The 14,055-nt window shown below is 40.7% G+C and overlaps 1 protein-coding gene across 3 annotated transcripts in view; it reads left to right on the top strand.

Annotated features, from left to right (window-relative positions):
- The first annotated feature begins 192 nt into the window (after positions 1 to 192).
- The window catches only part of LOC131678578 (receptor-mediated endocytosis protein 6 homolog), a 329,363-nt gene continuing 315,500 nt past the window's right edge, over positions 193 to 14,055 (top strand). The window contains exons 1-2 of one of the 3 annotated variants that reach the window (XM_058958805.1): positions 193 to 1,084; positions 6,231 to 6,667. In XM_058958805.1, the coding sequence (XP_058814788.1) occupies positions 938 to 1,084; positions 6,231 to 6,667 (584 nt within the window). In that variant the 5' untranslated portion in view covers positions 193 to 937. The remainder of the gene's footprint in view (positions 1,085 to 6,230; positions 6,668 to 14,055) is intronic. The other 2 variants (XM_058958806.1, XM_058958804.1) reach the window with 2 other exon arrangements.

The raw sequence follows: 14,055 nt of genomic DNA, 5'->3' as shown, positions 1-14,055 counted from the left end.
CGTCGCGTGCAATGTATTTTGCTTTGCGTGTAAGATGTCAAAACCCTACAAAAAACTAGCCCTACATTCAACAAAACATCGAACAAAGTGAATCAGCGTAGGACGTTTGTTAAACAAATGCAAAAATGGAAATTAAATGCATTTTTTCTAATTTGATGCAAATTTGTTATACATTTCTAAAGTGATCTGCCCCTAGGTTACGAATATCAAATGATGCAAACCTTTAAAATGAAAGTCATTCCGTTATTGTTCTGAATCAGCAAAACAAAGCAAAGCTCTTTTGATTTCTGCAAACTCACAAGACAGGAACACACGTACAAGACCACGTTACCTCTTTTTGTTGTGGATCCACCTGCAATAAAAAAATCACAATTATTCTATGTGGTTTTGCTGCTGCGAAATTCCATTCTAGATAAAACCATGTTTTAACTGGTCGAGAAACTCAGATTCCAGAAGTCGCAGTAGAGTTTTATTTTGGCTAAAAGCAACAAACAGAAGAACAACAAACAAGTTTTGTGAGGCTTGCACATTTGCAGTATTGCTTGTAAACCGTAGCTTGGTTGCTAGTCGAATTGTTTTCACTGAAATAAGATTGCGTCTCTTTGTTATTCTAGTCTCTTTAGTCAAAACCAATCTTTTTACCATCCATGTGATGACTAAAACCGAAAAAAAATCTGTAAAAATCTGTGTTAAATTTAAAAAAAATCGGTGAAAAATAATAAAATATTCAAAAATCTGTGAAACTGTGAAATTTTAGTCAAAATTTCAGAAACCTGTCATCTGTAAACAAGAATCTGTCATCAAAAATTTAAAAAAAGCAACCGCATTACAAAAAAAACTGTGAATATGGTAACCCTGGTGCACGATAGAAGAATGTCAAGTGAGCACTGCGAATCGAATCCAGTGTTTAGTGCTACAAACAATAACTTAGTTTGAAATGGAATCAAAAGGCGTTGAAAGTTTCTGGGCCGTGGTGAATTTAGCAAGAACTTTGAGGCGTGAATATATGTTTATAGCTAATGAACAAACAAACGTTCTCAACTTACATGAAACATATGAGCGAAATATGTGCAAAACTCTACAGGTTGGTATTTCAAATGACAGTGAAATATTCTTGAAATTCACATTATTTTATTTTTACCATTTTTTTGTTAACCATTTTTGTTAACGACCTATTGAGTTAATTTGTCAACAGTTTTTTCGGCATTTAATTAGCAAGGGACTGGAAGGTGAAGTATATTTTTCAATATTTAGAGCCATAGTACTCAAGGGAGAGCAAGGTGTTGAAAGGAGAAAGTTTAGAAAAGCGTGGAAGGATCATATATGCAAGCTTAGAGCTCACCGGCGACTTAACCCTTTGTCTGCTACCGTAGTGGTCAAGGTCTTTTGGCATTAGAAATGCGAATCACCTGAGTCTACGGCATGTCCGAACAAGCGTAAAGTAACTTGTTACTTCATGCTGTCGGAACCGACAAAAAGTTAAGTCACGGTAAACTTCCACACTAAGCATTTGCGACGTTGAAACTCATTGAATGAGCCAGTTTTGTTTGTTCCCTCACCAATTGCCTGCCTGAGTGATTTTATTTTATCGACTATTGTGACTGTCTCAGCGTGTGTGACAATATGGTCACATGTGTTGCTGATTTGCACGGTGTCGGCAGCTTTCACCCAACGCTGCAACGATGAATCCCCATCACGGTAAGTTCTATTTTTACCATTTTTTTGTTAACCATTTTTGTTAACGACCTATTGAGTTAATTTGTCAACAGTTTTTTCGGCATTTAATTAGCAAGGGACTGGAAGGTGAAGTATATTTTTCAATATTTAGAGCCATAGTACTCAAGGGAGAGCAAGGTGTTGAAAGGAGAAAGTTTAGAAAAGCGTGGAAGGATCATATATGCAAGCTTAGAGCTCACCGGCGACTTAACCCTTTGTCTGCTACCGTAGTGGTCAAGGTCTTTTGGCATTAGAAATGCGAATCACCTGAGTCTACGGCATGTCCGAACAAGCGTAAAGTAACTTGTTACTTCATGCTGTCGGAACCGACAAAAAGTTAAGTCACGGTAAACTTCCACACTAAGCATTTGCGACGTTGAAACTCATTGAATGAGCCAGTTTTGTTTGTTCCCTCACCAATTGCCTGCCTGAGTGATTTTATTTTATCGACTATTGTGACTGTCTCAGCGTGTGTGACAATATGGTCACATGTGTTGCTGATTTGCACGGTGTCGGCAGCTTTCACCCAACGCTGCAACGATGAATCCCCATCACGGTAAGTTCTATTTTTACCATTTTTTTGTTAACCATTTTTGTTAACGACCTATTGAGTTAATTTGTCAACAGTTTTTTCGGCATTTAATTAGCAAGGGACTGGAAGGTGAAGTATATTTTTCAATATTTAGAGCCATAGTACTCAAGGGAGAGCAAGGTGTTGAAAGGAGAAAGTTTAGAAAAGCGTGGAAGGATCATATATGCAAGCTTAGAGCTCACCGGCGACTTAACCCTTTGTCTGCTACCGTAGTGGTCAAGGTCTTTTGGCATTAGAAATGCGAATCACCTGAGTCTACGGCATGTCCGAACAAGCGTAAAGTAACTTGTTACTTCATGCTGTCGGAACCGACAAAAAGTTAAGTCACGGTAAACTTCCACACTAAGCATTTGCGACGTTGAAACTCATTGAATGAGCCAGTTTTGTTTGTTCCCTCACCAATTGCCTGCCTGAGTGATTTTATTTTATCGACTATTGTGACTGTCTCAGCGTGTGTGACAATATGGTCACATGTGTTGCTGATTTGCACGGTGTCGGCAGCTTTCACCCAACGCTGCAACGATGAATCCCCATCACGGTAAGTTCTATTTTTACCATTTTTTTGTTAACCATTTTTGTTAACGACCTATTGAGTTAATTTGTCAACAGTTTTTTCGGCATTTAATTAGCAAGGGACTGGAAGGTGAAGTATATTTTTCAATATTTAGAGCCATAGTACTCAAGGGAGAGCAAGGTGTTGAAAGGAGAAAGTTTAGAAAAGCGTGGAAGGATCATATATGCAAGCTTAGAGCTCACCGGCGACTTAACCCTTTGTCTGCTACCGTAGTGGTCAAGGTCTTTTGGCATTAGAAATGCGAATCACCTGAGTCTACGGCATGTCCGAACAAGCGTAAAGTAACTTGTTACTTCATGCTGTCGGAACCGACAAAAAGTTAAGTCACGGTAAACTTCCACACTAAGCATTTGCGACGTTGAAACTCATTGAATGAGCCAGTTTTGTTTGTTCCCTCACCAATTGCCTGCCTGAGTGATTTTATTTTATCGACTATTGTGACTGTCTCAGCGTGTGTGACAATATGGTCACATGTGTTGCTGATTTGCACGGTGTCGGCAGCTTTCACCCAACGCTGCAACGATGAATCCCCATCACGGTAAGTTCTATTTTTACCATTTTTTTGTTAACCATTTTTGTTAACGACCTATTGAGTTAATTTGTCAACAGTTTTTTCGGCATTTAATTAGCAAGGGACTGGAAGGTGAAGTATATTTTTCAATATTTAGAGCCATAGTACTCAAGGGAGAGCAAGGTGTTGAAAGGAGAAAGTTTAGAAAAGCGTGGAAGGATCATATATGCAAGCTTAGAGCTCACCGGCGACTTAACCCTTTGTCTGCTACCGTAGTGGTCAAGGTCTTTTGGCATTAGAAATGCGAATCACCTGAGTCTACGGCATGTCCGAACAAGCGTAAAGTAACTTGTTACTTCATGCTGTCGGAACCGACAAAAAGTTAAGTCACGGTAAACTTCCACACTAAGCATTTGCGACGTTGAAACTCATTGAATGAGCCAGTTTTGTTTGTTCCCTCACCAATTGCCTGCCTGAGTGATTTTATTTTATCGACTATTGTGACTGTCTCAGCGTGTGTGACAATATGGTCACATGTGTTGCTGATTTGCACGGTGTCGGCAGCTTTCACCCAACGCTGCAACGATGAATCCCCATCACGGTAAGTTCTATTTTTACCATTTTTTTGTTAACCATTTTTGTTAACGACCTATTGAGTTAATTTGTCAACAGTTTTTTCGGCATTTAATTAGCAAGGGACTGGAAGGTGAAGTATATTTTTCAATATTTAGAGCCATAGTACTCAAGGGAGAGCAAGGTGTTGAAAGGAGAAAGTTTAGAAAAGCGTGGAAGGATCATATATGCAAGCTTAGAGCTCACCGGCGACTTAACCCTTTGTCTGCTACCGTAGTGGTCAAGGTCTTTTGGCATTAGAAATGCGAATCACCTGAGTCTACGGCATGTCCGAACAAGCGTAAAGTAACTTGTTACTTCATGCTGTCGGAACCGACAAAAAGTTAAGTCACGGTAAACTTCCACACTAAGCATTTGCGACGTTGAAACTCATTGAATGAGCCAGTTTTGTTTGTTCCCTCACCAATTGCCTGCCTGAGTGATTTTATTTTATCGACTATTGCTAATTAAATGCCGAAAAAACTGTTGACAAATTAACTCAATAGGTCGTTAACAAAAATGGTTAACAAAAAAATGGTAAAAATAGAACTTACCGTGATGGGGATTCATCGTTGCAGCGTTGGGTGAAAGCTGCCGACACCGTGCAAATCAGCAACACATGTGACCATATTGTCACACACGCTGAGACAGTCACAATAGTCGATAAAATAAAATCACTCAGGCAGGCAATTGGTGAGGGAACAAACAAAACTGGCTCATTCAATGAGTTTCAACGTCGCAAATGCTTAGTGTGGAAGTTTACCGTGACTTAACTTTTTGTCGGTTCCGACAGCATGAAGTAACAAGTTACTTTACGCTTGTTCGGACATGCCGTAGACTCAGGTGATTCGCATTTCTAATGCCAAAAGACCTTGACCACTACGGTAGCAGACAAAGGGTTAAGTCGCCGGTGAGCTCTAAGCTTGCATATATGATCCTTCCACGCTTTTCTAAACTTTCTCCTTTCAACACCTTGCTCTCCCTTGAGTACTATGGCTCTAAATATTGAAAAATATACTTCACCTTCCAGTCCCTTGCTAATTAAATGCCGAAAAAACTGTTGACAAATTAACTCAATAGGTCGTTAACAAAAATGGTTAACAAAAAAATGGTAAAAATAGAACTTACCGTGATGGGGATTCATCGTTGCAGCGTTGGGTGAAAGCTGCCGACACCGTGCAAATCAGCAACACATGTGACCATATTGTCACACACGCTGAGACAGTCACAATAGTCGATAAAATAAAATCACTCAGGCAGGCAATTGGTGAGGGAACAAACAAAACTGGCTCATTCAATGAGTTTCAACGTCGCAAATGCTTAGTGTGGAAGTTTACCGTGACTTAACTTTTTGTCGGTTCCGACAGCATGAAGTAACAAGTTACTTTACGCTTGTTCGGACATGCCGTAGACTCAGGTGATTCGCATTTCTAATGCCAAAAGACCTTGACCACTACGGTAGCAGACAAAGGGTTAAGTCGCCGGTGAGCTCTAAGCTTGCATATATGATCCTTCCACGCTTTTCTAAACTTTCTCCTTTCAACACCTTGCTCTCCCTTGAGTACTATGGCTCTAAATATTGAAAAATATACTTCACCTTCCAGTCCCTTGCTAATTAAATGCCGAAAAAACTGTTGACAAATTAACTCAATAGGTCGTTAACAAAAATGGTTAACAAAAAAATGGTAAAAATAGAACTTACCGTGATGGGGATTCATCGTTGCAGCGTTGGGTGAAAGCTGCCGACACCGTGCAAATCAGCAACACATGTGACCATATTGTCACACACGCTGAGACAGTCACAATAGTCGATAAAATAAAATCACTCAGGCAGGCAATTGGTGAGGGAACAAACAAAACTGGCTCATTCAATGAGTTTCAACGTCGCAAATGCTTAGTGTGGAAGTTTACCGTGACTTAACTTTTTGTCGGTTCCGACAGCATGAAGTAACAAGTTACTTTACGCTTGTTCGGACATGCCGTAGACTCAGGTGATTCGCATTTCTAATGCCAAAAGACCTTGACCACTACGGTAGCAGACAAAGGGTTAAGTCGCCGGTGAGCTCTAAGCTTGCATATATGATCCTTCCACGCTTTTCTAAACTTTCTCCTTTCAACACCTTGCTCTCCCTTGAGTACTATGGCTCTAAATATTGAAAAATATACTTCACCTTCCAGTCCCTTGCTAATTAAATGCCGAAAAAACTGTTCACATTATTTTGTAGATTGCTTGGATTTGTGCGAATCGACGACAAATAATAAATAATCTCATCACAGCGAATCCAGAATTTGGACCGTCATTATCATGCCAACAAACGAATAAGTTGGAAAACGTACAATTCTTAGATGTTCGTCAAAGTAACACTATCAAATACCTTGATACGTCGAACATCACTGATTTTATAGTCTTTTTACACGATTCACCGCATATTTTAGCGCATTGTATATCAATAGCGGAGTCCCGGGATACTCCAGTAAGCCAGATAGATATTGTCATAGGATTCATTGTGAACGGATTGTATGGAAGCGCAATTCATTCAAGAGATGCAAAGATGATAATCAAGTTACTTCAAGTACTAATTGAAACACAAATCGTTGTAAGCGACAATCCTCGAAGACTGCTATGTGCAGGGTCATCTGCGTTCACTCGGTTGTTTCAAAGGTACCACGAAACTTCATTTGCAGCAAAATTATTTTTGAAAACTGTTTTGTTTGAATCAATCATGACTGTTCTTAAGCAAGACGAATGGAAGCTAGAAATAGATCCACAAAAAATTATGTATGCACAAAGTACAATAGAAAATGTAAATTTTTTTGGAGAAGAAGCATCCAGCGAATACTTAGATAACTTGCAAAGTCATAAACAAAAAATGATAGATCGGTTATTCTCACACGTATCACGATTTTTAAAATCGTTAAGCGAAAACTGGTATCTGCTGCCATCAACGATACGCTGGATGTTACAATCCATATACCACTTTCTAACGCGAGCTAAAATATCAAAAAAGAGGTCAATATAATTCTTACAGATATGATATTTACGAACTTCATTTGCCCAGCGATGGTGAATCCCAATATATACGGAATAATCGATGCTGCAATATCTGATAATACTCGTTCCAACCTTATGTTAATTGGACATATTCTTCAAACATTAGCGTTGAATGATTACCACTCCGTAGAAGATCAACTGCAGGGCTTTTTACGAAAGTTTGATAGGAATTGTATTAGTAATTTAATGAATCAACTTCTGCAAGGAGAATTCTCTGGAAGTTGTGAATACAGAGCAACGATAGATCACCACATCACAAATAAAGTAGTGCTAGCAACCATTAATGAGCTGGCATCTATTACTGATCTTCTTGCAACTACACTTGAACTAGATACTTTGGAAATAAAGTCAGAAGAAAGACGAAAAATTATGCTAATGTTGGAACAGTTACCTGATTTTACAGAATCAATTTCAGGAAATCTGAATTTTTCAACTGATTCAATTTCTCCGAAAACCGATGAAAAACCTAAAAGCAAGCTCAGAGAGCGTATGCAGAGGACTAGAACTATAAGCAATCATCCGCTCCAAAATAACAATCAAAATGATTTTGAAACTGTATTTATGATCCCATTGACTTCAACTGAAAATGGAAAGATATTAACCGAAGAAGAGTTACTAAACAACATATCTATTGAAATTTCAGACAAAGACATAAGCCAACCTTGTATTGAGCAAAAAAGTACCCAAAATAATTCAAGCAAATTAACCATCGATAAACGTAAATCTTTTTCACTACCTCATGACGATGCGTCAGGCAACACGTCCGATAATTTAGAGGCAGTTAGTGAAGCTCATAGCAATCATTCAGTAGCTAGCTCATTAGAGTTGGAAGAAGCGGATCAAAATGATAATGACAATTTATCGGATATGATATCAGCCAACGTATCTGGAAGAGGAACGCCAAGCATTTCTGGGCGAGATATTCCATCATCGCAAATAACAGAAGGAGGAGAGGTTAAGCAATTCGCTATACCACAGATGTCGAAAATATCAAATAAAACTCGTTCGGATATCGAAGATAAATTTTGCAAATTTGAAATTAAGAAACTGATTGAAGGTGATGAAACAATTTCAATTATTTCGGATACATGGAGCACGGATGTTCTTGCATCAGATTCTGAAGCTATAGAAGCAAGCGAAAGACATTTCTCAACTCCTCTAATCCATACAACTCTCATACCGGGTGATCATAATTTGAATCCGTTAGCGAGCTCGTTTGGTCAATTACGTATTACTAGTATTGATTCAGAAACCCAATCTGAATCAGCGTGGAGCACGGATGCAATAATGGATACGGAAGATGTTCAAAACCATACCGCACGTTCTGAATCCGATACAGTGGTTCGAGAGCGCGAAGTGCCAACGAACAATTTGCTATATTTAACAAAAGCTTCGGGCATACGTTGTACTTCGTCTGGTGCTGTCTTATTTCAGCAATATCAAGTGGAAACTAGCCAGAATTCATCTAACCAGCTTGTTACGGCGAGCAACATTTCATCAAATAGTGAAAATATACATAATGCACGCTGTCTGCAGCCGTCAGCTCGACAAAATTCAACAGACAGTTATAACTCTAACAGTGGTTCGGAGAGCAAAGCACGATTGAGTAGTAGCGATACCAACGAGAATAACATTCAAATGCATTGTATCGAAAAAACGGGCTATCAAAAATGCCATGCAGGTAAAGATAGAAATGACAACACTGCCAAATGCATTGATCATAGAAAATTGGAAGATTTAATGGGTAGGATTAGACCTTGTAATAGAACTACCGGGAATCCATTTGAAAATTCGGCTGAATTCGACTTTTCACCAACCAATAATAGTATAAATAGCTATTCAAGCAACAGTTCAACTCACCAGAGTAACACGGATCATCTTACTAACGTCGACGATGAGATAACCGTGGAACATCGAAGACTGTCTTCGGAACAACGCAATGCGAAATTCGATTCTAGGCGCAATGGAATGATTGATGTAGGTAATTTCTCCAATTCATTCAGTTTTACTGATGATTATTTGAATAGAGAAACGCAATTAATGTCATCCAATAATATAATGGACCAACCGACGAATCCAATAAGTACTGGCACTTCGATGGTGAGTACAGTTAGTATTTCAATAGGGGAAGTGCGTCTACGAAGTTATCATAGAAAGCAATATTTTTAATATCATTCGGGTAACACAGTTTTTTTTAAGTGGCAATTCATTAATTGTGCATCGCATTGAAGGAGGGAGGATGGGGGGGGAGGGTTATTTGACAAATTGCAAATTTAAAATTGAAAACCTATTTCGTGACTAAGGGTGGGCGAAACGCGATTTTAGTCAACGTGGTAGGAAACGAAACTATTTTGGCGAAATCATTTCGAAAATCTTTTGATAAACCTATAATATTTTTTTTCTTTTTAATACTGTTGTATAATAGAATGTCTCCAATTATGAATGATGTGTGTAACTCATGGTAAATGATCGGAGACTAAACACATTTTTCAAAAATGTGTGAATGCATATTTGAAAGAAAAAGCTATACCTATCCATCCATCTATCTATAGAAAAGTAAATGTCTGATTGTATGTCGGAATACCATTTCCCGGAATGCCATTTCTCGAAAAACCGTTAGCCTGAATGTACTATTTCCCGGAATATTATTTCCAGGAATGTACTTTTTTTCGGCAATTTGTTATACTATTGAAATCTGAAGTACTTTGAGGACATTTGCATTTAGAACTATGTTGCTACTCAAATATTTGTTTGGTTCTCTTCACAGCTTGTCTTCGCTCGCTGATCATATTAATGAATTTAAAAAAAAAAAACAAACTAATTCTCATGTATATGTAATTTTATTTGAAATCATTATTAATCAATCGAAGGTCCAGAAAACAGCTTATGCTAAAAAGAAGGCGATATCAAAGAAGGTCGTAATTTAATTTCATTTATTTACTGGTCTTCAAGTTACTCGCACAGACAGTTCCTTAATTAATATTAATTCTATGTTTAAAGGTAGTCTTAGTAATGTTAAAATCATATTTGTCAGCTACATTATTAAAATTACGACAGCATACATAAAACGGATTGTTTTGAGAAAATAGAGTACGATACATCGGTAACCGAAAGAAATCAGTTCGTCTGGTGGGTCTAGGCGGCAGTGCTGTGCAATCTCACGATGGTCTTTGAATTGTGACGGTAAATATGAAGAGTAGATACAGAACACTAAATTAGGATTGTCGCTGGTGTCCCTATTGTTTTCGCTTCGAAGCATGTTTGTTTTGTTTCCGGTACATGTCTGTCAAAATATCGCGTGTCTCTCTGGTAAAAGTCTTTGGTCCACATTCTTGGTACACGCAGAAAAATTTGGCTTGTTTGTAACAAAAAACTGTTTAGTTGAGGTCAAAATTTGTAAATAGCAGAGTTTGTACATTTTTCATTTCCGCCTCTTTTATACTCCTGTGATGTTTATGCATTCAAGACCGAAAATGTCCAATGCTTAACATTTACAGAAAAAAGATGTGAAATTTGCTATGAATCAATTTTCTAAGTGGCATACTACTGTGAAGGCGATGTAAAGCGAATGAATTTCAATAGATTTCTCATGATATTTATGAATGACAGATAATTTTTATGTGCTGTAACAAAGTGCAAAAAATCATGTGTGAAATCAATAGATTCAATATAGCGATTTTTCTCGGTGTAAATTTTCGACTGTTACTCACCGAGCAAAATTTACATTGAATTTCCATAAAAACGTTAATGACTTTCAGACATACGGATTTTAAATGGATTTTATAAGTCTGTCTTATGATTTGGAAGGGAAATTTTGCAAATCCATCTCTTATTATTTTCATAAGACAGTTTTATGAAATTTATGAATATGTCCGAATGAACGCCATAGGTGCCCATTTATGAAAATTGCTGACATTTATGAGGAGAAAACATAGTAGAAAAAATGATTTCCATTCTTATCAAATTCATCACAATGTTGGAATGAATTCCATAAGTTTTTTATTCATGGATATTATTGTGCATTTATATAAAAATAAAACAGGGATGGCATTTTTCTAGCCTTTTAAGTAGACAAAATATCAACAGTAAAAATCAGCCTTGAGAGGTTGTTAGGTTTTACACCAACCGACTTAACCCCACAAAATGAGCCGGATGAACTTCCTTTGACAATTCTCGGTGGTTTGTTTACATGGGAGTTACGTGAGTTTGAATGTAACAGATGGGAACCCGTTCCACTCAAACTCACGCAATTGATAAAGTAATCAAACCACCAAGTACTGTCAAACATGAACGTCATTCATTATGAGTTCATTCGTGTGGTCATCTTGTAGAACTCAATTCGGGACAAACGAACCGCCAAGTGTAGATCCCTTCAGAAGATTGATGAGAAAACTCATTAAATATCCAAATTTGTACATAATGAGCAACGCTTCGTCAATATTTCCAGGGAGACTGTTTTTTTTACAATGGAAAAGACCTTTACGTCCTAGCCCAGTACACGTGCCATTGGCAGGGTCCAAGCTACCACACGGGGTGCACTGGGGGCGTGTCGGGCTCGAATGGTGACGCTGCCATTAATGCCAACTAAACTCCATTGGGCTCCGCCATCATTCCTCCCAGGAACTACCTCTCGGTATTACTTCTGGGGGGATGTCTGTACTAAATGTACTCATTCACTCTCACTCACGCGTTCATACGTCCTGTATGAGGCTTACTTGGGTGCTCTCTCAATCGCACTTTGATTCACTCTCTAACACTCCCACATGAGGCTGACTTTTGTGCTCACCTTTTACGTTCCATGCGAGGCTGACTTGTGTGCTCACCTTACTCATTCCTTGCTAGGCTTACTTTTGTGCTCGCCCCACCCATACCATGTGAGGCTGACTTGGGTGCTCACCCTATCACCTGATTCACTCTCGATCGTGCCACTCTATTGTATATCTGTCACTGCCCCTGGCATCCCATGTGGGACATTTTTCTTAGGCCCCACTTCTGACACCCCATGCGAGGCTGACTTGTGTGCTCACCTTTTTCATTCCTTGCTAGGCTGACTTTTGTGCTAGCCTCTACCATACCATGTGAGGCTGACTTTTGTGCTCACCCTTAACATGCCATGTGAGACTGACTTGGATGCTCACCCTTTCACTCCTCTGCCACGCCATGAGGCATCGATAGCTAAGTCCCAACATACTACGCTACGACCCTCCCGTCTTGGCATGAGGCAGTCCACTTATACGCCTATACACTCACTCTTCTGTCTTGCTTCGGGGTGGCTGGGTTTACCCCTTACGCGGTTGCCAGTCGCTGCGCCAAACCTGCCTCGGCATGAACAGACCATTCACTCCCTTTTTTGCGCTTGGCCTTTTTCGCTCCAGCTAGCCAATCACTAGTTAGCCGTGCCCGTCGTCTGTTGCTCGGTTCGCCAGATTACCTGTAGCCTACTGGCAATCTGGATGGTAGCAGCCGAGACTGCGTTCCACTTCTCCACCGATTGACACATCCGCTGAATAAGGGTATCAGGGGTTGTGTCCCAGCCACAGACGTCAAGCATTGCTCTTCTTTCGACGTCGAACCGACGACATACGAACAGTATGTGTTCGGCAGTTTCGTCTACACCTGGGCAGTCCGGGCAGACTGGGACCTCCGCGTGCCCGAACCTGTGGAGGTACTGTCGGAAACAGCCATGGCCTGACAGGAATTGTGTCAGGTGGAAGTGAACTTCCCCATGGGGTCTTCCCACCCAGCTCGATATGCTAGGTATCAGCCGGTGGGTCCACCTACTTTTCGAGGAGTTGTCCCACTCACGCTGCCATCTGGCGACCGAGGTCACTCTGGTGCGCTCGCGGGCTCCCCTATTTCCACGTAACTCGAAGCACTCCTCATCTTCCCGAATGACCAGCCCGACTGGCATCATGCTCGCTATCACGCAGGATGCATCGTGTGATACCGTGCGGTAGGCAGATATCACTCTGAGGCACATCACGCGGTAGGTGCTCTCCAGTTTCTGTAGGTAACTGGTTACCCTCAGTGCTCTTGACCATGACGGGCCGCCGTACCTGAGGATAGATACGGCAACGCCTGCCAGTAACCTACGTCTACTGGCGCACACCTTTGAGCTGTTGGACATCATTCTCGATAGTGCCGCAACAGCAGTCGACGCTCTCTTGCACGTATAGTCGACATGGCTGCCGAAGGTCAGCTTGTCGTCTATAATGACTCCGAGAGACTTCAGACTTCGCTGTGAAGTGATCGCGACTTGTCCCACATGGATAACTGCATGTTGTGCCGACTTGCGGTTGTTGACGATAACTACCTCCGTCTTATGATGAGCGAGCTCCAGGCCTCTCGCGCTCATCCATTCCTCCACCGTGCTAATCGCGTGTTCTGCGGTTAGTTCTACCTCAGGAATTGACTCCCCGTAGACCTCCAAGGTTACGTCGTCGGCAAAGCCGACGATCTTGACCCCAGGAGGGAACTTCAGTCTCAGAACCCCGTTATACATGAGGTTCCATAGCACCGGGCCTAGGATCGAGCCCTGCGGGACTCCGGCGGTAATCGGAACCCTTTTCTGACCGGCATCGGTCTCTTATAGCAGTACGCGGTTTTGGAAGTAACTTTCCAGGATCCGGTACAGACCCACCGGTAGGCTAAGCCGGTGTAACGAGAGCGCGATGGCATCCCAACTTGCCCTGTTGAATGTGTTCTTCACGTCAAGTGTCACTAACGCACAGTATCGAATACCTCGCCTTTTTCGTTGGATCGCTATCTCGGCAGTATTTATCACTGAGTTGAGAGCGTCCACTGTGGACTTACTCTTCCGAAAGCCAAACTGGTTGCTTGACAGACCGTCCGTACCTTCCGCGTACGGGGTTAGCCTGTTGAGGATGATCCTCTCAAGCAGTTTGCCAGTCGTGTCGATCAGACAGATTGGTCTGTACGCCGATGGGTCGCCTGGCGGCTTCCCGGGCTTCGGCAACAGCACCAATTTCTGCCTTTTC

The sequence above is a fragment of the Topomyia yanbarensis genome, chromosome 2 (assembly GCF_030247195.1).
Source record: "Topomyia yanbarensis strain Yona2022 chromosome 2, ASM3024719v1, whole genome shotgun sequence".
In the NCBI taxonomy this organism is placed as follows: domain Eukaryota; kingdom Metazoa; phylum Arthropoda; class Insecta; order Diptera; family Culicidae; genus Topomyia; species Topomyia yanbarensis.
This window is presented reverse-complemented; position numbering and strand designations above follow the sequence as displayed.